Source organism: Sylvia atricapilla, chromosome 11 (assembly GCF_009819655.1).
Source record: "Sylvia atricapilla isolate bSylAtr1 chromosome 11, bSylAtr1.pri, whole genome shotgun sequence".
Lineage (NCBI taxonomy): Eukaryota > Metazoa > Chordata > Aves > Passeriformes > Sylviidae > Sylvia > Sylvia atricapilla.
The window spans coordinates 9,009,478-9,035,417 of record NC_089150.1 but is presented as its reverse complement, the minus strand read 5'-3'; the positions used below and the strand labels follow the sequence as shown (position 1 = coordinate 9,035,417).

Below are 25,940 nucleotides of genomic sequence, written 5' to 3'. Positions count from 1 at the left end.
AGTGAATGTAATCAATTGCAGGAGAAGGGACATAGGAGCAGGAGCACTATCATGAAGAAGTATCAGGGACACAGAGAATTTTATAGAGGCTGGATCAACAGGAGAGGTGAAGAAACATCACAAACAGCAGTAATTTTTGTCAAATGGGAACGAATTCCTAACATAAGAAGAAGAATAGAAGAGGTACAGCACTAAGTGGTTCTGCTGCCATCTGGTAAAGGGGACGTACATAAGTATCTTCAATCAGTGGGAGCTGATTCCAACCAAGCAGTAATTTCAAAAAGCTCATAATATACACAAAACATTTCTGATTAGAAAACATGCTCAACCTCAGTCTAGGCAATATTCCCAAGGTACTTACTATTCTGCGTTTGATCATAAACAGAGGAACCTTTGCATGCAGAGGGGTTACAGACAACTCCTTGTGGACTGTTGACAAATACAATCTTCTTTTAATATTGTCAAAATCAGTTATCCTATAAAGGTAAAGTCAGGAGAGAATGAAACAGATCTTTGTCAATTTAATAATCCATTATCTTTGAGAAATCACAAAAAAAACTGTTCATGTGCAGAACCTCTATGTCAGTGGCAGCAAATATGGAATTTAAAAATTCTTTTACAAGATGAGTAATGAGATTTCTTTCTCCAATTCAAACTTTGTGGCTATATCCCTGCATATAAAAAATCACTTTACATGCTAATTTCATTTCAACTGTCTACACTTTTTGCTAGATTTCCACAGCCCTTCAGAGTATGAAAGAATTCAATTGTATGAACTGAGAACCCAGTAGCCTTTAATAATAACACGTGTTTTGGCCCCTTAAGCTTGTGTTATCTTGGGGCCTGCTAGCTAGAAAAACATTATTTGCTTTCTTTTCCTAAAAATGCCTCTGTCACTGCATATAGATTCTTTTCAGCTTAAAAGTAAACACAATACATTGTCTGTCTGTTTTACTTCATGAGTACATATCTTCAAAGGTGAATTATAATGCAGAAGTTTATTGCTCACTATTCAGGTCATCTCTCAGTGACACGAAGGACACTGAATTTCAACATTTCTAATAAATTCAGACCGCAGCCACAGTCACAAAAAAAAAAATTAGATTTCCATTAAACTGATAAAGAAGGTCATTTTTATGTTCTGTTTCCTTCAAGTCTTGTTAGCAGCTGTACTGGTTTTGGCTGGGACCCAGTTAAAATTTCTCCAGAGTAGCTTGGAGAGTGCTATGCTTTGGGCTTGTGCTGGAAGCAGTGTTGGTAACCCAAGGATGTTTTCATTCCTGCTGGGTGCTGCTTTCACAGAGTCAAGGCCTTTTCTGCTCTGCAACCTCATTTCATCTCACCAGCCAGGAGGCTGGGGATGTATGAGGGGCTGGGAGGGGACACAGTCAGGGCACCTGATGCCTACTGACCCAAGGGATCTTTCAGACAACAAACACTGTGCCATGCTCAGCAATAAGAAGTGTGGGGAAAGAGAAGGAATGGGGCAAGTTCAGAGCTACATTGTTTTCCCCCATAGCCATTACACAGAATGAAGCCCTGAGCTCTTGGAGATGGCTGAACATCTGCAGGCCCATGAGAAGAAGGTAATGCCTTGTTTAGATTTTGATTGCATGTGCAGCTTTTGCTCTCCCTATTAAACTGTCTTTATCTCAATGCACAAGTTTTTGCACTTCTACCCTTGTATATTCCCTTTCCCAGGAGATAGAGGGGCTGCTGTGGCTCAACTGCATCCTGGGGTTAAACCACAACAGCAGCACAACCTTGATATTCTCCATCAGTCCTCCCTTAATATTCCAGAGCACAGTACTTTGAAGGCTGCTATCTGGGAGAATATGCTTAACGTATAGGGAAACAAAGATTAATTTACCTATTATTTTTGAATAAGCCTGTTTCTAACAGATGGGTATTTCTTGGTAATTAACAGCCCCTCTGAGAGGATGACAAATAATTATAATAAACAACTTTTTGTCACCACTTAGTGTTGCTAAAAGTAATTACTCATAATAATTCAAATGCTGAGTTTTACTTCAAAATAGTAAGATTGCCCTGTAGACTTCTTTTTTTTTTTTTTTTTTTTAATTTATTATTGAAAACACGTTTTCATTAGCTAAGGACTATCTGTCCTACACCTGTAGCTTAGATCATGAAATATCACCCAAAATTTGCAGAATAACACCCTAAAACATTCATAGGTTTCCTTACATCAACTTAGGAGGTCATCACTTTGCGGCAAATTACATATTTTAGTTATTTTTGCCAATTTTAGAGTTAAAGCAAGGACACTACAAAATATAGTCCAAGTATGTAAGTATCAAAAGGTTCTACCAGAATGGACAATAAAAATACATAAGCACCTTCTTGTTCCTCCATAGTCATTAAGACCATCATCCAAACCAAACCTTTCACCAGTATTCCAGAACTTGCTGATTCTTTCCCGTCCCTTGCAGATAACCTGACGTTTAATCTACTCATCCTCAGAACATGGGTGGGCAAATGAAAACCAAGGAGAAGACTGCTACCTGTTTCATTTTGACTGGCAGTTCCTCTTATAAATCACACACACTTGAAAAGAAGAAATTCCACTAGTGCGCCGAGAAAAAACATTATATCCACACTATTGCTATTGTTTGACATGAGAGACTCCAGAATCAGCTGCACATATTTTTAAAAATGGACAAATTATACCAACTCCTTGAAAAGTGATTTCATCAGAAAACCTCCAAGTGTCATACAGTGCTGGTACCTGGGCTTAATCTTAATTTTGAAGTTTACGGAAGATGTGAAATAATTCCCTTAAGATCACCAGCGAACAGGCTGCATAGCTAAACCTTTGACTCAGATTAAGGCATAGTTCCAACTTTCACTTGACTTCCCATATGGCCCTTGGTGAAAAACCTAGGAATCTAGTTTCCAGAAACTCTTCATTCTAAATCCTTGATGTTCAGAAGTGCTAAAAAATTGGTGCACCAAAGAAGTCCAAAATATTGGAGCAATGGTTGCTTGAAGCTCCCTGGATTTCCTGGTTACATGTAGAGCTGAGCAATCGTGCTGAGAAACCAGGCAGTTGCAATAACCTGAGTACTGAGAAACAAAAATACTATCCCTGCTGGACCTCAAACTGCATAATTCCCATTAGAGATCACTGCTTTAAATGAGGCTATAACAGAGCAGTAGGAGCCCAGAATTAAGTCATGCATATCTCCAAACAACTGGCAATAAAACCTAAGTTCACTCTATACTATCGGTTCAATATGCTTAAATTTTATTATTCATTCCTTATATGAATAGGTTTATCTCTCTCCCTCAGGAAAAAAAAGTACCTTGGTTATAGAAAGGCCATTGGTAAATGTACAGCTCAGTTACATTCCAAAATGTAACACTGAACACATCTGTTTAGACCAAAAGACATACACTTATATCAGACTCTGTCATATAAGTCTAAAATAAGACTTTTTATGACAATAGATGTGCCATAAGAAAGGGGCATACCTGAGATGCATAGACACAATCACTCCTAAAGAAGTGTAATTTTTGTAAATACATTTAAAACAATAAAATCCTTATAGTCCACAAGCAAAAATAGGTGTAACATTCAAACAGGCAAATTAAAAAAAAACAAAACAAGATAGCCTTAAAGTTATTTAAAATAATTTAATTCCCAGGGGAAGGAAGATAATTATTTAAGACTTAATGTAACTTTCAAACTTTTCAATTACATTGCTTATAGGAAAATAAAAATAAAGGAAAGGTCTGGAGAAACTCTTTTCTGAAATAATTCAGACAGTGAGAGCTAGAAAGCCTGATCTCTCAATTCCAAAATGACTCCAGAGTACTTCTGGTGAAACTCAACTTTTCCCTGCTATACAAAAGCGGAACTTATGTTAAACCTACCAGGGCAAGAAACATCTGCAGCACACATCTTGATTTTCACAGATGAATTAAAAAAAATCTATATGGGAGTTAATGCATTTTTATTATGTCTGTGCTTGAGTATTTATATCTAAGGGTCAGATATGATAGAAAAGTAATGAGACCATGTTGAGAAAAATGAGGTAGTCAACAAGAAAATCAACCTCATTTATAATAATATTCCTGTGATCAGCAGGTGCATAACTCTTCCAGCTATGGTCATTAACTGCATTCATTTCACACTTAACATCTACATTTGCAAACCATTTGAAAGTAAAATTACCTTCCAATTCAATTTTCCATTTTATTTTACATCTTCAAATTTGATTGACTATTTTCCTCACAATGGTAACTATAGTGAGATTGCAAGCAAATGGTAGCAACTACCCAAGAGCAAAGACAGATCCATCTGCTCAGATTGTCTATTCACTTTGCCTCTGTATGGATAATAATTTATAACCATTTCTTAGTGTTCAATTCAAGGCTAAAAATGAACTTAGAAAAAACAATACCGAACTGTTGAAGGGATGCTTCATAAGTCAGGATCACTTGGTCATCAAACGAAAGTGTTTTTCTCTTTATAGATGATGTAACCTGGAAGTTTACCAAACATGAAAGCAGGTGTTTCATCCATGTTGCTAAGCTAAGGGCAACTCCCATGTGATTTAATATTCCCATGTGATTTAGTATATTATTACTTAAAAATTGTAGTGCCATTTTCTCCATAAAAGGCATGTGCTTCCTAAACATTGGATAGTAGCATCATAATCATCATCATCACCTCCACTTTAAAGACAGAAAACAAAGGAATAACAATTGTCAGCTGATTTGCTATGCTTTCAGATTCTCAAGTTTCCTTATTGAGGAGCACCCTGCACTTCATATACATTTTATTTTATGTGCTACTTGTAAATTGGTCTTGTAGGAGATTCTACATTACTGAAGTGGCCGCGGGATGATCTGCAATCCAGAGCACTGTACCGTGCCCCCATAAAAACAAATGTAGTTACATTTAAAATCAATCAAATCTCTACAAAATAAGCGATCTGGAAGATGTCACCAGACCTAGAGAACAAGTTGTATTATGTACTGGAATTTCCTGTTAGTGTTTTTTCTGGAGAACATTAAGAAAAAAACTCCAAAAAGTGCCCTTAACCAGTATCCATGAAGAGGGAGTAACACAAGTGGCAGGCACAAAACAAGAATTTTCAAATCTGGTTGTTAGAATGGAAATCTTTCAAAATATGAGCAGTTATGATGAAATGGTAAATCCTGACCTCTGCCTACAAGATACTGACATGTTTGCCATCAATTCTCCTGACCAAGAATAACTTAGTGTGAAGGTTTGCTCTTACAACTCCACATGTTTCACAAATCATTCTGCAAGTGCTCACTAATATTCCTAACATATATTTTAGAAACTTCTATCAATATTTTAATAGCCTTGGTTTTGAAATAAGCTCATCTTTCTCTTATTTTCAAGTATTTATTAAATTCCATTTTATGGCACAATGCTGTGTTCCTCTGAAGCATGGCTAACTTTGCCAAATAATTTAGAAAACTGTAATTCTAGTTTTTAATTTTTCAGTACAAAGTACTACAATGAGTATTAATATGTAGAAAATTTAGTGCTGACTTATTTTCCAGAATCTAAACCAAGTACCTCAATAAAGCAGTTATTTATGCCTGCAGCAAGTTATGTCGGCTTTTTAAGTTCATTGGCTGTCATTTTTTCTGCTTTGTTATTTTTTCCATGAATATTCTGTTCTAAAGAGACAATCCCTCCTTTCATTCATCCTTTTGAGAAAAAGGAAAGGATGTTTGCACCTGATAATGTAATAGTTCTCTTAAATACAGCCACATTTCTCGTATTTAAACCATTGATTCTAATTACTAAGAATTACTATGAAGTCTTTACTTTAAAAAGACAAAATTAAGCTAACAGAATTTACTTTATTTGGCATATGAAAATCCTGCCTAACAAATCCTACCAACCAAATATAAACAGGATTCAGTTTACCTCACGTTACTTACATTGATCAACCAACCAAAATATAAACAATTAGTATCTGCTTCCACCTAAAGTTCTAGAAGATGTGATGATTGAGAGAGTTATTAAATTTTTTTTACTTTCAAATATATGAGTTAAAATCTGCTTTGTAAATTATGAAATTTAACATATATTAATACTTCTAAGAATGTTTCTGTATTTCACTCCTGCTTCATGAAAAAGTCAAGAAACATGTTTCATGCTACTATATACCAGAATTTTAAATAATCTCCTAGCTAAATCTATTCAATAAAGTTTACCTTCACTCTCTGTCTATCTTCCAATAATTTCAGATGTACATGACAGAATTAGCATTTATGCCCTGCTTAGAACTTTTAGAGGTTGGTCTAAGTTTTGCAAGACTAACTAAGATTCATATTCTGTATCTGAAAACATGCTGGGTATCTAGGTTAACATGAATAATTTACAGTATCTCTGTCAGCAAAGCTAAAATGATGACTGATTATGACAGCATCTAATTCACATAAATTCAAACTGATACAGTATCTATGAATAAAATAGCTATGACTCTAAAACCTACTATGTTGTGGTTATTAAAAAACTCAAAGTAATAAGCTTACATTTATAGAAACAACGGTTTGAAAACAGGAAATACGGTACAAAAATATTCTACTGTACTGTTCACAGGCCTTGTAGTAGGATTTCTTATCAGCAAGCACAACTACTTAAGGAATAAAGAGATTTTAACCCCTTTTTCCCTACAGATTCCTTCATACGCAACTAGCTTCAACAGAAAATGTATCAGGTATGTTCCAGAGTTTGAAACTCTCACAGAGTTTGCATTAATTCAGAATATAACAAGAGCTGATGCCTTCTGGAGCTGGCAAAGGCTAGTGGCAAGCAAAGCTAATTTAACTGTGAACAGTGGGATAGTAAGTGAGTAAACGTGTTGATAAGTGCTTTGCCAGCTGAGCAAAGGTTGAAAGGTTGAGCTTTAAACATCAGGAAGAATTCAGAAACTAGGAGAGATAGGTACCATTCGAATGAATGAGCAATCATGTTGTGATCCTCAGCACATCCTGGCTGGAAAGATGGTCCATAAGTACTGCACAATTCTAGGAAGTGGCAACACAGCAGAGCCCCACGGCACGTTAATACCGAGCACCAAGTCTGGGCTTGGGGGCAGCAGCAGTTTTCACTGGGTGTGTCTGCTCTGCAAGTTTTCCTGCCAGAGACAAGGGGATCTCATAAGAGAACTGAGTCCTCCCCAGCTACAAGCTGTGCCACAGGTGATGTACAGCTGTTTACCATGCCAAGATTTAGAAAAGTTTGAAGCAGCATGAATTTGCCATCACTGCAAGAGGTGGTATGACTTTGGAGCTGCAGCAATGGGTGAGTACCCTGCCTGAACTGGGAAGAAAATGGTTGAGCAATAAACAGGAAATCATACAAGACCACAAAATATTTCCATACAAGACCACAAAATATTTCAGTACCTAACCAGGAATTGAGAATCTCATCCTTGTTCTTAAACCAGAGTAGTCTACTCTTTTTTTGTGGGTTGGTTTTTTTTATTTTTTGGGGATTTTTTTTGTTTGTTTTTTCTGATGTTATGGTACAATTTCAAGGTCTGTTTCCCCACATCAGCTGCTCTAATAATTTTGCTGTAAAACTGTCCATTACAAGATGTGCTAATTTCATGTGATACCCAACACTGAGAGAAACCATATCAGAAACAAAGTATGACCATGACTGCCATTACAGTTCTTTAAGAATAAATGTTTCAGTGCTTGTCAAAATGCCAAGCAGAAGTATTAACACCCACATGTCCATGTATTGGGAATTAAAGCAAAAATGACAACACAAGCCAGATGCTGTTTTCTTTTACATGCAAATATTGTTTCAAACACTGAGTTACCTTTTTCAGAAAAGTAGCAAAATCCATAACACTGAAGATTTAACAACTGGCAACTGCATTTGCAGCAAACATCTATATTCAGCATTACTAATAGCTTTGCTATTATTTGCTCTGAAGAAGCTGCATAAATTACATGCTCTCTACCTTAGCTGTGATTTTATTATGCTTCATCAAATTGTTCATCCACAATATATTTTACACATTTTTACGCAGATCAATACATTGAATTTTAATGTGGTGGTATTCATCTACTCATGCCATACAAAAAAGTATCTAAAATTCTATTTAGATTTCCTCTGAAGAAAAGATAAACCAGCTAATATAGACAGTAGTTTGCATATTTCAGTATTTATGGCAGGAATCTCGCATGACTGGTTGACAGCAGCAAGTTAGAAAGTCTGGCTCAGCTGATGCCAGCAGTGATGGATGGTCTTGAAGAAATTCTTGTTTGCTGACGAAGTCAATCACTAAACAGAATGCAAAAGAAGATGAAGCTCAAACTAAATTCCTATTTCCATCTCTTTGCAGAATGGGGGAGCAAGAAATGTAACATAAAGCTTCATGCCCGGCTATTACAAAACTTCTCAGTGATTTGTACATAAAGTAAATTCCATAGCTTGGCATGCTATCAATTTTCACTTGAAGCTGCTCAAAGATTCAGCACTAAGAAGTCAGCATGTGTAAGAAACCATCTTTGAACACTAAACTTCAGGGAGCGACAACACCATTAACATTCTGTCTGCAAACAAGCACGAGATTTCTTTCAAAACACGTGAAGAGAATGGAACTGAATGACAGTCACATGAAGCAAGAAGGACTTGTCTTTATTATTTACTGTATTATCTTAAGTCTGCTGGGATAAAATAATGTATTGTATTCTGCAAGTCTTGAAAGACTTTATGGGTTCAAATAAGTTACAGTTGATTTCAAATACAAAACTCGGTATTAAAACTAGTTTAAAAGAAGTTGTATTAACTTTTTCATACAGTTGCACTAAGTGGAGAACAACTGATATTGTACTTTTAAGACATGAACACCTTCATTCAGAGTAACTGGAGCTACAGAGAAAATACATAGTTAATATAATTTATATTATATGCATTACATAGCAATATAGTATATGTTACATTCTATCTATCTATATATCTACATCTCAAAAGAAAATATAGGTATTTAAATCTATACAAGTACCTAAGGATATTAGAAGGACATACACTTGCTTTTATAAGAGGGACATAGTAAAGATGAGAACAGGAAGTAGAAAGAAAAGATGAAAAAAATGTCAAGTCTAAATATAAGCTGGAAAGGGAAAAGGCAAATAAGGGTGGGAGAGGTGATAGAAAATGATTTTATCAAAAAAAAAAAAAAAAAAAAAAAAAAGGCAAGCAATGAGAAAAATAAAATTAGTAGAAGTAGAAAAGAGGTTCTTGTTAAGAAGGTGGCAAATACCAAAAAGAATCAAATCAAACATGACACTACAAGAAAATCTGAATTCCTGCATCTGTCATTAAATCTCTGCCCCTACCCACAGAATGTCCATGAGAAGCAAATCTTGGTTTTGGTACTTGGAGTTTGGTCTTTGTTTGCTACATGACATACTCTCTTTGTTTGGTTCCTTTAAATGCAAATTTACAGAAAGTCAAACAAAAATAAAACCTTCTTTCACTTTGCACAATTTAATTGCTAATTTCACTGATATCATTCAACCCTTCTTCTCTTGCAGGGCTTCTAATGGCCTAATATTTCTTTTGTTAATCCAGTCCCAGATATTCTACAGGCTACAAAAGCTGAGTTGTGCTGTTTATACATGAACAGATGGTGTCACTAGGGGAGAAATGTTGTCCAAAGCCTGACAACTACCCAAGTTTAAAATTCTATTAAATCATTTCATACCTAACCAATAAAAAAATCTGTTTCTGCTGTATCTCTTTCTACACAGTGTGGAAATAATTATACCAATTGAGAACCCATTTGCTTTTCCAGCTTCTTAGCATTTGTTTGGTTGTGTTTTTCTCCCCTAGTTACTAGAATATGTATTTCTTTTTTTGCCCAGGACCAAAGGGCTCTCTCTTATGACTTATGAATAAGTCTCTTATGAATTTTCAGGCAGTCCTCATCCACTAGTATTTTTATATGTTTGATAAATTTGTGTCCCATTTCTTCAGATTTTTCATCATCTTCATTCAGGACTTTTTTGAGTTTGTTCTGTCTTCAAAGGAATGTCAGTATTTAAAACATCTAAGAAATAATGATCTCATTAGCTTAATTACTTTTTATTGCCTTGACAAGTCACCATGCTTTAATGCAAAATATGCCACCATAATTAATGACTGCAATCAAGAATTCACTTTAAGTATTCAAGGAAATTTTATGCATCTTACAGTAACTCAGTGGAGAAGTCTTTTCCCAATGGCACAAAAATCTGGAGTGTCAGAAATTGCTGCACCAGTCCCACTAGAAACAGGGAAAAAAAAAAAAAAAGTGCTGTGTGCATGCAGATGCACATTTCACTATCCAGCATTTCGATCTTGTACCATATGCTGTGCTCCTGCAACACTATTTCCCAAGGTTCACACATGATATGAACACAAGAAAAACCTGAAGAAATACAATTCAAACTGCAACAAAAGCATTGTTTCAGAAGTCCCATGTGTGGCTTTGGTGGAATTCTCAGGAAAGGAAAAGAAACCTTTTTTTTTTAGCTTACAATTTTTGAGCTCCAAGAACATGAAGACAATAAATATCCCGTAACAATTATAAAATGAAATAATATTATGAAGTAATATTTTTCTATTAAGATTATCTTACAGTCATGTTAGACTTGCACTCATGTTGGTGACAATGTACACCTTGCTAAGCAACTTCAAAAAAACTCTTGGGTAAGAATGCAATTCAGATCATGACAACACTACTCAGTGGAGGCTTCTGATTTTTTGAATAATAGCAAAGGAGTTTGATTGAGGAAACAAACAAAAAATTCAGGTAGCTCTCTATCGTGGGAAAACAGTACAAAGCTGTCTGAATTGAACCATATGTTGTTTTCTTAGATATTCCATCAGGGACCATAGAGGCTCCTTTTCCTTGACTTCACAAGCTTGAACAGCAACATTGGCACCTCTTCTAAAGAATGAAAAATCAGAACCTTCTTCTTTTGAGGGCCAAATGACACCTTAAAACTTCAAATTAGATTTGCATATATAGTATCTTTTATTTTGGAAGAGTACACAAAGTTCCAGTGCAATTGGGAGACCTTACACTTGATTAATTAAATATTTGAGGTACATGCACCTCAAGAGAGGAAGAGACCAAGACAGAAGGAAACAGAATGGTAACAGATGGAAACCTGACTGCAGTATTGCAGCACTAGCTAAAGTAAACTTAAAACCAAACTATTTTTAGCAGTGATTACCCACACAATTAATTCTTAATCCTAATTTTAATGTTTAGCAACAGTTAGCAATTTTTTTTCTTTTAATTTTTTACTGTTAGTTGCTATAGTAGTTTATTATGCCATGGAAAATTAATTAGTTTGGTTCCTCAAAAATACACATTGCATTGCTATTTATTTTAATGAAGATAACAGCCAATTTCTTTTATGAAAATCAGACTAAACTTCAAGGCCTTACAGCGTGACCAGCCCCCTAAAAAATTTTGTGTGTTTGTGTGCTTACTGGAAAAAACTTAAGTCTTACTGTATACCCTGCATGAGAAGTATACTAGACAATTCCCATTTAATTTGTTTAAAATCACTATCTCAATTTTTTTTTTTTTCAAAAACAAGCAGTTAATTCTAAACCAGCTCAATCCACCCCTACAAGCCTTCCAAGGTACACTACCCTGTCATGGAGTTTAAGGCATATGAAGACTGCTGTATTGCAGACTGCTTGGATTCTGCCTTATTGTGGTGCAACTGACATCCTGGGAAAACACTCCATAGTACCCTGAAACACTCAGTACACAAACACAGAGGAAATTTGGGTATAACTTTTTATACTGCTAGTGCTTATTTGATACAAAAATAAAAAGTCTTTAAAAAGTAAAATGAGAAAGAAATGAGAAAAGGATCCTAGTTCACACCCATTAATGCCAACAGAGTTACTGCCTCCAGTAAGTGCTGAATGGAATCAGAGGGTATTTATCAGACATTGGTCTGTAGCAGGATCAGGTGTAGAAGTGAACTTGGCAGCACCAGGACATGTTAGATCTTCCCTAGAGTATTCACTCTAATATGGCATTTCTCTGAGTTTTACTTATTTGTAACTGACCTGCCAAAAAGTCCATGATAAAGCACTTTTCCTATGCTGAATTATGCCTGAACTAAGGGAGAATAATGTAAGTTTTGCATTCCAGTATAAGATTCATGTAATAATCAGAACAACATCACAGACATTTAAATCTTTGATACTCACAGGTTTGTTTGGTTGTCCTTGGTAGCTTCATTTTGTTGATTAGACTGTTTCCTTCAAGTACAAAAACAAAGCCTTTTAGTTCTTTGTCGTATTCCTACAAAAAGGAACAACAAAATAAGCATCCTGATAGAATTCTCCTCCTGGCAACCAACCATCCTACTTTTTTTTAAATCAGAAAATGCAGATGGCACTGCAAGTATAACTGGTTCACATTTGATGGCAAAAATACAATCCACACAAATATGTCCTTTATTTGTGTTTTATGAAAAAATAACGCTGACAAACAGGACTCATGATTCAGTGAGTAAAGTAAAGCTTAATTTATTGGTTACCAGAGTACCAAAATTACTTCCTAAATATTTAAACTGTAAAATTACACTGACCATCTCAGTCAGCAAGCAGGCATACAGAAGTAATTTAAGTAGTCATTAAGTCTGCCATAATGACAGAACTGCAAGTGACAACTCCACTGTCAGGTCAAAGCCCTCATTACCTTCTAATTTTTAGCTTAATTCACATTTTTCTGGTTTATACTCTCGGTTTTATAGATTTCTTTAAAAACTTACTTTTGATATAGCTGATGGGTGGCCAAAAATCTTCCATTTTGCTCCTGGGTTCCTGCCTTGAGCACTGAATATTTCAACAAATGGGCCCCCCTATGACAAAATGGTTTAAGGATACATTATCCAGTCAAATGCTCAGCACTAAATTCTCAGTGGTCAAGATGAGAACCTAAGAATCCTTCTGTATCACACTGTTACCACAGCCACTATTACTGATCAGTCAGACAGTAGAGTATCAATAAAAACCTCTAGACTACTATAACATATCAATTCATGTACTCAATACTAGGCTTTACTAGAGGATCAGAAGATAAAATTGAAGGAATACCACGGAGAATTTTAAAATATTTTATCTATGTCATTCTGCAAAAAGCGAAATTATTGTAAATGTTCATGTAAAACCATACAGGAGATGACTAATTTATATTTGGATAAGATCTAGTTCTACAATTTGCTAAATAAAGTGAGTTTTAAAACATGCTGCTAAAAAATAAAAGGTGTTACAGATTGGATGTTCTGTCTGATTTCCAATAGAAATTAAGTTTACACCATTTGTCAACATATGTGAATGTCTCTGCCTACATATTTTGTAACTTTTCTACTAGTTACCAAATTCCAGCCTGATTTGACCAAACAAAAACTTACTAACTTTTCTGGGCCAACTTAAGTGGCCTGCTGGTAGATCTGTCTGAGTCAGTATCACTGTGGAAAGGGTAAGGGCTACAGCATTCCTGAGGCAACAGAGAATTATTACTGGGAGAAGGTTATTATGGATGTCCCTGTCAGGTGAAAACTCCTGACACAGAGCATGTGCCCTACTGGACATCAAGGAATCTAAACACAGGCTCTTGGAGAGGTCGATTTTATTACCTCTGCTTAGGGAATCACTTCCTTCTAGACTTTTGCCATTTGATGTCGCATATTTTGTGACATCTGATGCACTCAGCCCACAGTTTGCTAAGCATTTTTCAGCAGCATGGTTGACCTAATCAATCATTACAACTCTGCCATTCCCTTCTAATTTCTAGCTGCCTGCACTCCCCAATTCTCTTTATGCTCAGCTGCCCAAGCAATTGCCTGCAAGTCAGAATAAGCAAGAGGGGCAAGCAAAAGAAATGCACCTCAGATTAGTTTTTCAGAGAACATCAACTCTGCACTGTGTATGAATTAGGTATTTTCCTCTGCCCACACACACCTGGCAGCTCCAGCCCCATGGCTGATCCAATGACAAGACTTAGTAAGTTCTAAGGAAATTCAAAATGGCATTCCATAAACTGCATTCAAAATATTTTTTAAACTTAAAATGGATGAATTTTTTTAATATAGTATACTGTCAATTTCCAAGTTACCTGATTTGTTTAAGGACTACAGGATCAGGCTGTCAAAAAGTTAAAGATTTTTAACTGCCAAGCTGTGTGTGCTTGCAGCCAATCTTAAACAAGTAGCTTTTTCCTCCGTCTTTACAAATACATTTGGTTAATAGCCCTTGAATTGACCCTGATTTGAGGTAAAACTGAACAGGACATGGAAAAATACCATACATGAGATGGGAAAAATGTGAAACCCATAGTGATGCAAGAAGCTGACAAAAGTTACAAAAGTGCTGTGGAGGATTTGGTCTCATGGTGGAGGGGGGCCCAGTGAAGTTAGGCAAGAAACTGCCAAACTCCACAATCAGCCTGGGGGGAGTATGGGGCATCTTTGGGGGAGCACAATCCTGCAAAGCCAGTGGCAGATAGGGAGCAGAAATTCCACGAAAAGCTGGGACTGCCTAAGGAAGAGCAACAGAAACATCAATTTTGGGTACAGAAGTAACACATCTGGGACCAGTGGGGAAAATGTAGTTGGGATGGGTTGTTCTCTCGGGATGGGACTGGTGTAGAGAAAGGGAGACAAAGTGTGGTGGAAAGAGAGGCCAGGAAAGAATAAAAGGGATAATGAAGTTCCAAATAATGTGACTGCTGTTGTCATAAGCTTGTGCTGGACCAAGAGAATAAACCAACTCTGTTTTCTGACTACATCTTAGGAGCTGGGACTCCTTCCATGACTGCATGGAAGCAGATGTGCCTTCCCTGGCCCACAAGGGTAAAGAACAAAAGCCATTGGCAAACTCATGTTGTGCCCATTCTAGACCTGACAGGATCAGCAGCTACCCCATTACCTCAAAATATATCTATAAAAATACTGAATTATGAAACACTCCAGAAAACTCCTGTAGCTGGACTTTTTGCCTCTTAGGATAAACTATTTTAATTGTGCTCTCTCAGAGATGAAATGTAAATGAGTAAAAATTAGAATTATTTCTGCTTTACCTGATAGTGGTTTCTGAACATTTTTCCAGCTTTCACAGGCAGAAAATAATTTTAGCTTCTCAATCAGTAAAGACACTTGCAAGCTATGCTGAAAAACAAACAAACAAATTACAAAGGATTTCACATTAAAAAAATCCTATATTGACATTCCAGCCATATTTTAAAATATGTGAATACTATTATAAAGTACTTTTCTGAGTCAAAATGTCTATCAACTGCATCAGAGTGCTACTGCAAAAGAATTAACATGAAAATAATATTAATATTGACATTGTCTTGGAAAACATTTTCTTTGTGCATCAAGTACTCAGAGCTGCCTTTTCTTATATTCCAAGCAGAACTAGTAATTTTATGTCAGTCCTTATTTTTAATCAACCAAGATTTTCTCATTCTTTAAAAATGCTCAAAAATCATCTTTAACACATATTTTTTATTGTTCTTTGTTCTCAAGTGGCCACTGGAAAACATCAGAATCCATTCAAGAGGAGCTTAACATTCAATATAGAAAAGTAGAAACATGGAACAGCTGCAACAGAAATCTCTCCATCTAGAGGTATTTGGCAGCGACTTCTGAGACAAGTTATCTTCTTTCACATTCAGCACTCTTCTTTGAGGATGTGAAAAACGAGTTTCACTCTCTTTGAGAAATTTTTAAGTAGACAACTGGGAGACAGAAGAGCAAAGTTCCAGCTGGGGTGCCTCACCAGAAAACCTGCACTACTCTTTCAATTACTGTGTTTTAACGATTGCTGTTTTACATATTCAATAGATATTAATACATTCTTTTTGAGTTTTTATTTGTTTCAAGTATCCTCAATTATCTTATCTGATAGATTTATTTGTGGGTGGCTCCACTTTGGTAACATGGGCCTTATAAATCTTTCTCTTGAGGATTTGTTTGTTTTTATTTTGATAAAAAAACCTAGAAAGTTGGCAGTTTTTTATGCAGGGTTACAAGGTGATGACCCTTGCCCCATACCTTCTGGCTTGGTCAGTTTAGATGTTACAAAGAAGAAAAAAAACTCTAGTCTTTTCACACTATGGCAAAATCAGAAAATACATTCATCACTTTTTTAAACTCTAGTAATAAAACAGTACAATTAATAAAAACAGTACAGTAAAACAATACAGTACAATTAGTATTCATTCTACTATTTGCAAAAAGTCAACTTTATAATATACATTCATCACAAGGATGATGAGACTCAAACCAAGCACTTCATTTATCTGAGGGCTGCTCAAGTCACTGTAAATTAAGAGATGTCTGCAGTTATAGAATTGGAACAGTGGAAAGGGAAAGCACTGACACTGGAAGCTTCCCGTGTTTATAAAGCTGATTATAAATACAGCTTCTCATAATGAACAGTTCAGCTCTCACAACCAAAAAGTAACAAAATTAAAATATGAAAATACATATATTAGTACAAGTGAACTAGAAATTCAGTGACAATATGCATGAGTTCATGAAGAATGAATCCATCTAAAGGATTAGGGCAGCATGTTATTTGAAAAAAGTAAATAATAATTCATTTTTGAAAATGTGATGAAATCTTTTATTCACATATTTATTCACATTTACTTTAATCAGCAACAATTAAATCTTAAAGTTGTCCATAAATAAAATAAAAATGGAAAAATAATAAGATATTGTAAATTTATTCCATGCTGTTGCCAGAAATATTAGGTAATTTAATTTTTTTTATTATAAGGAAAATGAAATTTAAACTCCATAGCATTTGTAACAGGCCTATCAAAACTAGTAATTAGTATCTTGATCAAATTTGACTAATATTGTCACTTTACTTCTAAAACATCCATTGCGTGATTCTGTGTTTTAGACCATTTTCTATACAGATTTTCCACTTGTTGACATTTTTTTAAATTACTACATTAATAGTTATATTTAGCTAGTTATGAACTAGACATTTTGGAAATACATTTTAAAGAATGGATTTCTAAAGCAAGTGTATCAGACTTTCCCTTCTCTCTAAATATTCAACACAAAGATCACTTATTTCTGAAACCACTGTTCAGTTTTCTGTCTGCTGCCCTATCTCTCATTATCTACAGCCTTTAAACAAGCCAGAACTACTCAAAACTGTATGATTCACGTCTTAGTGAGAAGTAGTGGCACCATGAAATTTATCTCAGTGACCCTTTGTGATTCTCTTTGCCAGAGCAGAATGTGAAGGACCTGCAGTGAAGGAGAGGCAGGAGCCAAGCCCTCCTGCAGGACATATTTATGACCAAGTGTATCCCTGTAACTCACACTCTGAGGCACTTGTCATTCTAGGACTGAGGATTTCACCATCGCCCAGTTTTTATTTATTATTTATTTTAAGTGAAGGAGGTGCAAAGGAATACACAACTTTTTCCTTGGGTCAAAGCACTTTTACTAACTTTCGCTTTAAAGATCAGTTTCAGACTTGCCAGGCATCATGCATCTGGCACAGCCCTCAGATATTCTGCAGTTCTGTTATGCCTTATTACATCTCAGAAAAAATGTTAGGACTAAATAAATTTGAGGAATTCTGATCTAAAAGTCACTGTATAAAAAGTTCTAAGTTCTGACACTGAAAAAATAACTCATCTCTTTGAGGGACTACTACCACTAGTCTGGCTTAAATTTCTTCTTCAATGCACTTGTGTTTAAAACTGATATTCATATAGAAAATGTAGCTTATCTGCTAATTGGCAGAATATATTTTATGGAGACTCAGAAAACTGATGACTGTTGTAAGTACTGAATTCATAACCAGGTGGCTCTTCCTAACTTCAGATGAAGGTAAACTAGACCCAAAGTTTAGAAGCATTTGCGTTTGAACAAGTCATTCAGCTATGAAGCTGATCATTGTAAACACCTGTGGGAATCAGCAAAATGTCAGTTTGTTTTTCATTAAGGCAGGAAAAATACTGCATGTGACACTGCAATACATCTTTGCTCTTATATTGCTTAAGTATAACTTACCAAATTTCATTACTACAAATGAAGACTAGAAATTACCTTGGCTATTAAGATTGGTAGCCACTAAAACCATTAAGTGAACGACGTATTTGTCATGTAATTACTAAGGTAATGTTAAAAAGTGCTTTCATTATGCATCAATTATTACTGTCTTTAATTACAGTAAGCAATCCTTAAAGGAGAGAACAGTCTGGAAAATTGATAGTTGCAGTATTTTTCCTCATTTCTTCTTCCCAGTCCCTCCAGAAAGTCCAAAAATCAAGAATACCTAAAATCCAGAGGGGCTATTAAAAAACAAAACAAAACAAAACAAACAAACAAACAAACAAACAAAACCAAAAAACACCAAAACACAACAGCAATTTGAAATGCAAGTCCTCAATTTTTTCCATCATGATCAAATAAATAGGTATTTTAGGACATCTTTTTAGAATGCCATAAACTAGTAGCTTTCTCATTTTTCAGTCACAGATCAAAGTTATTTTTTTATTGCCCTGAAACATGTACTTTAGTATGTCTGTCCAACTGGAAATACAGGCCCAAAGTATCAGTCAGTGACAAATAATCAAGAATTTAATTTATAAAGTTAAGTAACAATGATATATATTTATCTTTAAATAGATTCCTGTCCGAATTTACCTTGTGATGTCTTGGTTTGTGTAGTGACTTTCATCATTAGTTTCACCATGCTTCTTACATCAACAATAAAGCAGCAGTATCCAAAGGGCCCCTTATTCCTTCTATTCACACAAACCACATAGGACTCCACAAAAATATCTCCATTTAATGACAGCTTCTTATGTGTATTTCAGTAATATCTGGTGTTTATGTAGACCCAGATTCCAACAACTGGTCCTTTGAAAGTAACAAGCAAAAAGTGTATTTCACTAACAGCAAATGTAAACAGAGCTTCATGCTTTCCTACTCTAATTACTACCAAGTACTGTTCTAAATCCAGGAGAGACAGGGATGGACAGACTCGCACAGAGCTAAAATCCTTCATGGTCAGGGTTAGTTCCTTGCCTTAAGAGGCACTATTTACATAACTACATGAATACGAGCTCCTGATCAATATCCCAGTGCTGGAAAAGCTACATTTATTTAAGATTTTTTATTCCAAAGTCATATCTTTGAAGCAAAATAGAGTGAATTTGCACATAGTACTAATTTGCATTGAAAAATGACACGAATACACTATTTTTGGCAGGGCACACAGGCTTAGACCCAAGACTGTTCATACATATAACTCACTGTCATGGGCCCAAAGCCAGAGCTGATTTATGGTGGCTGGGACACGCCAGGGAAAGCAGTTCATCACTGATGAAGGGTTTTAGTATCTCCCAGACAAATGAATTCCACATATTAAATATTTAAAGCTGAGTTTGTAACACCACTATATATTTTCTCAAAATACAAGTTAGCATAATAAATGGGCAAAAAGACCATTAATAAGCTATTGCAAGAATACCGGCGCTCCAACGGGCGAAGAAGCACAGCTTTTATGCACAACGTGCAGAATTAAGGGAAAAATAACTTAAAAGCGAGAAACGCTTTGACACACGACCCACGACCACCTGCGGCCCCCCTTCCCTGCACAGGTACAGCGGCACGGCCCCCGCGCCCCGCGGCCGGAGCCGGGCTGGGATCTGATGGGGCTCGGGGCCGGGAACACGGCCAGGACAGGGGCCGGGAACAGGGTCAGGGTCAGGACAGGGACCGGGAACAGGGTCAGGGTCAGGACAGGGGCCGGGAACAGGGTCAGGGCCAGGACAGGGGCCGGGAACAGGGTCAGGGTCAGGACAGGGGCCGGGAACAGGGTCAGGACAGGGGCCGGGAACAGGGTCAGGGCCAGGACAAGGGCCGGGAACAGGGTCAGGGCCAGGAAAAGGGCCGGGAACAGGGTCAGGACAAGGGCCTAGATCAGGGTCAGGGTCAGGACAAGGGCCGGGATCAGGGCCAGGACAAGGGCCGGGATCAGGGTCAGGGCCAGGACAGGGGTCGGGAACAGGGTCAGGGTCAGGACGGGAGCCGGACCCGGGGATCAGGGTCAGGACAGAGCCCGGGAGCAGGGTCAGGGCGCGGGCCGGGGCCGCCGAGCTCGGGCAGGTCGCTCCCCGGGCAGGTCGGTCCCCGGGCAGGTCGGGCCCCGGGCAGGTCGGTCCCTGGGCAGGTCGCTCCCCGGGCAGGTCGGGCCCCGGGCAGGTCGGGCCCCGGGCAGGTCGGGCCCCGGGCAGGTCGGGCCCCGCCGGGTCTCACCTGTGAGGGCGGCGGCGGCTGAAGATGGCGGCGCGGGGCCGGTAGCGGCTCGGGGTCACCGGCCGCGGCCCCTCAGCGCTGGGCTGTGCCGGCGGCCGGCCGGGGCTGCGGGGGCCGCGCCAAGGCGCTCACCGATGGCCGAGGCTGCCGCAGAGCCGCCGCTGGCCCCGCACAGGTGCCTCAGGCGTGTGCGAAATGATGCCGTGTCACTCAGGGCCCCTCCAGGAGCCTCAAGTGCAAACGTCGTTGACGTGTCCACTCATGATGTATATTTGCCCTTTCCCTTTTAAGGCTGCATTGTCTAATATATATATATATATATATATATATATATAATTTTGTTTGTTTGTTTTTTGTCAGAGGAATGAAGGGTGAGCTACAGCAGTCACATCAAAGCCCGTGGTTTTTAAGGAATTACACTGGCCTCGGAGGTCTGGCGTCTTTCCCTACGAGAAGAAAGCGAGAAGGACTGCCCCATTAGTTTAACATCACTGGCAAGTACAAACAAACACCTCCTGATGGCTTCAAAAACCTCTGGGAACAGGGTTATGGGGAACCAATTTGATCTGGGGTTTTATAATGAGATATTAGTCAAAGAAGATCTTCCCTTGAAGTGACTGCTTTTTTGATCACAGCATTTCTTCGTGAAACTTTGTAGCCTTTTCAGAGAAAAGTACCAGAATACCATTTTCATCCTCAAAGTGCGTCTTAATGTTTCTACTAAGAGCAATTATTAAGAACCTTGTGACCCGTCACGGTGTAATGAAATACATGAACTAGAAGGGCTTAGCCGCCGATGGGACCTGCTGTGCTCAGACCACTGTTGCTCTGCTTGCCTTCCTTGCTTTTCCTCATTTTGCCAAGGAAGGGAACGAGTTAAATCAGTTTTAGGGTGTATTTGGCTTTCTCATTTTACCTTAGGTTTTTCAAAGAAATCCAGTGTTGTTTTATCATACACTGGATTACACTGATTAGAGTTCTTAGGTATTGGAGATAAGGAAAAAAAATAATACTAAAGCAGAGAGCTACAGGTTATTAAATAAAAGTTAATAGAACAAGGACAGAAGAGAGATGATTATAGGAAAAGAGAAGTTAAAAAATTTCTGTGAAGTTCTGTAGCCAGCAGAAACTACATAGTTCACTACATACGGTTTAACCTGAAGTTGTTTTGAAACTAATTACAAATAATACTGTGTCTAAAATCCCTGCACCCTTTCTGACAGGAGTAATGCTAAGGCCTGAGTAGTTTAGAAATTCCAGTTAAAAGCTGAGATTCAGCCTGAAGAACCTGAAGTTGAAATGGTGTATGAAGCAGCCGTCTGTGAGTGTAAGGTGAAAGGGGCTACCTGCCTGCTGGGGGCAAAACTGGGCTGTCCAAGTACCCTTTGCCAGCTGCCATAGGAAAATGGTTTTAGACTGTGAGGGGACTTTTTTCCCCCCTGTTTCTTTCCAGTTCTACAGAAAAAAAATCTTGTATTTTTTGACCCAAAAATTGCAGGTTATGTAAGACTGGCAAGGAATCTCGTGTCATTAAATTTGGTCCATCCATAGCCTGAGCACATTGTACTTCCATAGTCTGTTTTGGAATTATGGTGATGTGGGAAACTCTGTAAAACTAGTGATGAGACAATCAAGGTGTTTGTTGTGATTAATTCTTTGAGATTGCACCTATGGGTTGGCTGCAGTTAGTACCTAAGCTTCTGGGCTATGCACTTTTCTTTGGCTAAATATTTGAAGCCTCTGTGCAGTCTACATCTACTAAAGCACTGGAAAGGCAGAGTGTTCAACAAGTGCTTGGGTAATAATTAGGAAAAAAATGTGAGAACTCCTATGCATTTATCTTCACCCCTTACATGTTAGAACATATTTCAGTGAAGAGATTTCTATTGTGTCTTGGACTAGGAAAATGGAACACATGAACATGCATTCTTCTCATAAATAACCTAAGCATGAGTTGTGGTTAGGTCTCCTCTCTTAAATTAAAATACTGAGAAGTTAGGAGCATCATGCTGGGAAATGAATTGATTTAATTTAGGAGAGTATTCAATGTGCAGTAGATATCTGATGTGTGATATTAAACCTAGCCATTTTTAAAGGACCCCCACTGACATAGTTTGGGTTCATATCCATAGGAATAATTCTGTAATTTCCTTCATCCTTTCCTGGCTTATATATCATTGCTCACACTTGGAGCACTCTCTCTTCCCTTTGTGTGAAACTCTATTTCAGCTCTAATGACCATTTGCCAGTCTGTTCTTTACAGTATTGTTCTGAATTGGTTTGGTTTGTGCTTTTTAAGACTGTCAGTTCATGTAGTCTGGAGATCTCTTGTCTTTCTAGTTCATACGGTATTTTGTAAAATGCTATGTTTTGTCTTGAGATCTATATATATTATAAATGCTAGTTAAGCTAAAAAATAAGCCACCTTGGCATCCTGTGAAATTTTCTGTAGTTCCTTCTTGCCATTCTTGATGAGCAGGGAAGGGAGACATGATGTGAGTTGCTGCCTGCTTAGCCTTCACTGGGTAACAGCTGCCAAGGAGCCAAGGCGTACTTCCCTCAGTGCCAGGCCACTCTGCATTCCCTCTGAACATTCCTGCTCAGCCAGTGACCTTCCTAGGAGTATGTGTGCCAAGATTACATCATGCAGGGTAATTTAACTGTGTAGTCATCATAGTATCCACTATTCTTTGTGGATCTCTGAACAATTTCCAGCAGAACGCTTCCCCCTTCTTCAGCCATGCACATGAGCTCTGAATTTTTTCTCATTTTTATTTGTACCTTGGTCTTTTAAAAGAAATACTGTTCAAATAAATAAAAAAGTGAAATTAATTAATTAGCATGGCTTTCTGTTTGATCTTCTAGAACAAAATAAATTCTGTGGGAGATGCATATAATCTCTCTGTCATCTTAAGGCTTAGCTTTTAGAAGGATGGAGTAACACCTTTGATTCAGTTTGCAGAAGACCCTTCTTGGGTAAATATGTTAAAACTGAGAATCAGTTCACAACCTATTTTCTAAAGCCCCACAAATATTTAATCATGGATGTTCTGTAAGAATCCTTATTTGAGGGGTGTAGATAGTTATGAAAAAGCACAACTGGGCCGATTTCTGTGGTGTGTACTTCCAAGATTAGACTATGACAAGGTTTCCTGTCACTGATGTGTAGTCCTGATGCTCAGACATGGGAGGGGATTCCAGAAGGGTCATGGTCAAAGGTACTGTCAAGGGGATAGACATAGCTGCAGCAGGGATGGAAAACTTGTAGGGGTATTCCCTCAGCATTTCCCTGTTTTTTATGCCACACCAGGCAGCGGTGAATTAAGAGGAATGACAGCTCTCCATCACCAGACTAATTCTGTTGACAAAGCATAGAAAAAATTGTAATCTTCCTGTAAAAGAAATGTGTTGCACCACTCCAGAAAGCATTAAGTCCTCAGACAGGAATACTTGAAACTGGATGCTTATGTCTTAGGTTTTATAGGAATCCAACCCATGTGACCAGTTGGCCACATTTCACTTCAGCAGAGGCATTTAAACCCTTAAATCATAAAGATGTATTTAATGAGGATGCCTAACTTGTTAGCCCGCATTCATGGATGTAGAAAGACAACCAGCACAGGGCTAAAAAGATTATTAATTTATTCCTCTTATTTGATTTGTTTGGTTTATTTTGAGGCAACTGGTTTACAGATAAAAAAACTGTATCATCTGAAGAAAGGCGATAAATTTCTGTAAGTAAAAGATCCATCAGCTTTTATTCAGTGTATGTGCTAATCCCCTTCTTCTCTTCAGGACAGTTCATTAAAGCTATGTAATAAGAAGGAAAGCATACAGGAAAAGTGAAAACCTGCCTGGTTTGCCTTAGTATTGAATCAACCTGTGCTTAAGTTTGGCAAGTTATGTTAGAGTGAAAAACATTTGCAGGTTCTCTTTGCACCTGCTACTGTGCTTTACAGGAGTTACAGTCTTCACACACCCCAAATTATACCAATCTATTTATTGTTTCATTTCAGCTTTGCAGAGTAGAAGGAAGGATATTTTCTGTAATGCCTTATGTAGTTTAGTCATGCTTCTTTGATTCAGAGAATTTTTGAATAGGATTAAAGAAAAAGAGCCTCTAGATGACAGGTGGGAGCTTTAAGTAGTATAGCCACTCTTCTGTGTCCAGTAAATCCATTAAATGATAAATTATTGATTTTTATAACACAATTAGGGTGCCAATGATTTCTTAAGAAATCATTGTACATTTTCTGTATTGTGCACTCAGCACATAATCTATTGTAAATCGGAGGAGAGTGTTCTCAGTCTGGAATGAAACCATCTCCACACCAGTCCAGTGCTGCAAAGAGTTTTGCCTCTGAAATGTACCAATGGGTTTTATCCCAATGATTGTATTGTGTATATGCAAAAAAATTTAATCACTGTAATTTACTACTACTGGGATTTTCTTAAGATAGATAGTTTATAGTACCTAAGAAGTTTTAGTAACTTGCCCAGACCAGAATAAATATTGGAGTTTCAGAAGCAGCTTCAAAATCCAATGTTAAAATGGATGGCTGTCTGGACTCACAGAGGAATTTCTTCATCTCTCCATCACATAGTTTGTACAAAGAATAAGAATGCTATAGAGTATTTCCTTTGAAGCAGCATAAAATATTAGAAAGATATTGGTTGCAATGGGTCAAAATGGACTCTTCTATTTTGACATTTCCTGTGTTCTTTTGTGCTGAGATGGGATAAACACAGCCTTTATTTGTTCTGATAACTGTGGGGCTTATTTTCCTTTCTCTGCACCTTTGATTTTATTTTTACTGACAAGATAAAAAAAGAAGTCAATATGTAGTTGGATATTGCTCATCCAACTTGTCAGATTTTTGTTTAGTGTTTTGATACTGCTTTTTCATTCAATTATTGTTCACATTGTTAGAGGTTTAAGGTTTCTTACAATATGCACTGCATATAGATGCCTCTGTTGTGTTATCTTTTAAATTAATCTTTTAAAATTAATGTTGTTTTCTTGGAAATACAAGCACTTTCAAATAAAATTCTTTGCACATTTGGACTGTAAATAAACACACAAGTACAAATTTTGAGAAATAAAGAGCGTTGGCAATTACAAAGAATTCCTTTGGACTGAGTCACTGATTCCATGCAGCATTCTTCATTTTGGCTCTTACAAAATTGTTCTCTGAAAAAAAGTCTTCATAAAGACAGATACCATGCACATTTGCGCCCTGAGTCCCTTCTGTCTAACAACCTCAACTTTCTCTGTCTCTCATGACTCCCGTAAAACACCAACCTCGCTTGTTTTTTTTTTCTCACTTAATATTTTCACATTTCTACATCCCTGGGTATTAATCTTGCATCTTGACCAGTTTCTGCTTTCCTCAAACTCTTCATGTGGTGCAGAGTTCCCAGATGTCCAAACTCCTTTCTGTGTTTTTTCTGCTCAGCAGCCAGAAAAGAAAATCTGTGCTGTGGTGTGTCCAATGGTAGCTGTGCTGAATGGACAGCCAGGGCGTGCATGTCAGCCTGGCTGCTGCCAAAGCAAATGAGTAGTGACTTAATTTTTTCCCACCTTTCACTAATGG

The 25,940-nt window shown here is 37.4% G+C and overlaps 1 protein-coding gene across 1 annotated transcript in view; it reads right to left on the bottom strand.

The window, feature by feature from the left end:
- Positions 1–15,199, bottom strand: part of CFAP20DC (CFAP20 domain containing) — a 67,489-nt gene extending 52,290 nt beyond the window's left edge. Inside the window, 5 exon segments of the mRNA XM_066326518.1 lie at positions 362–476; positions 10,223–10,295; positions 12,251–12,344; positions 12,817–12,906; positions 15,126–15,199. Coding sequence (XP_066182615.1) covers positions 362–476; positions 10,223–10,295; positions 12,251–12,344; positions 12,817–12,906; positions 15,126–15,146 — 393 coding nt within the window. The 5' untranslated portion in view covers positions 15,147–15,199.
- Positions 15,200–25,940: the final 10,741 nt, after the last annotated feature.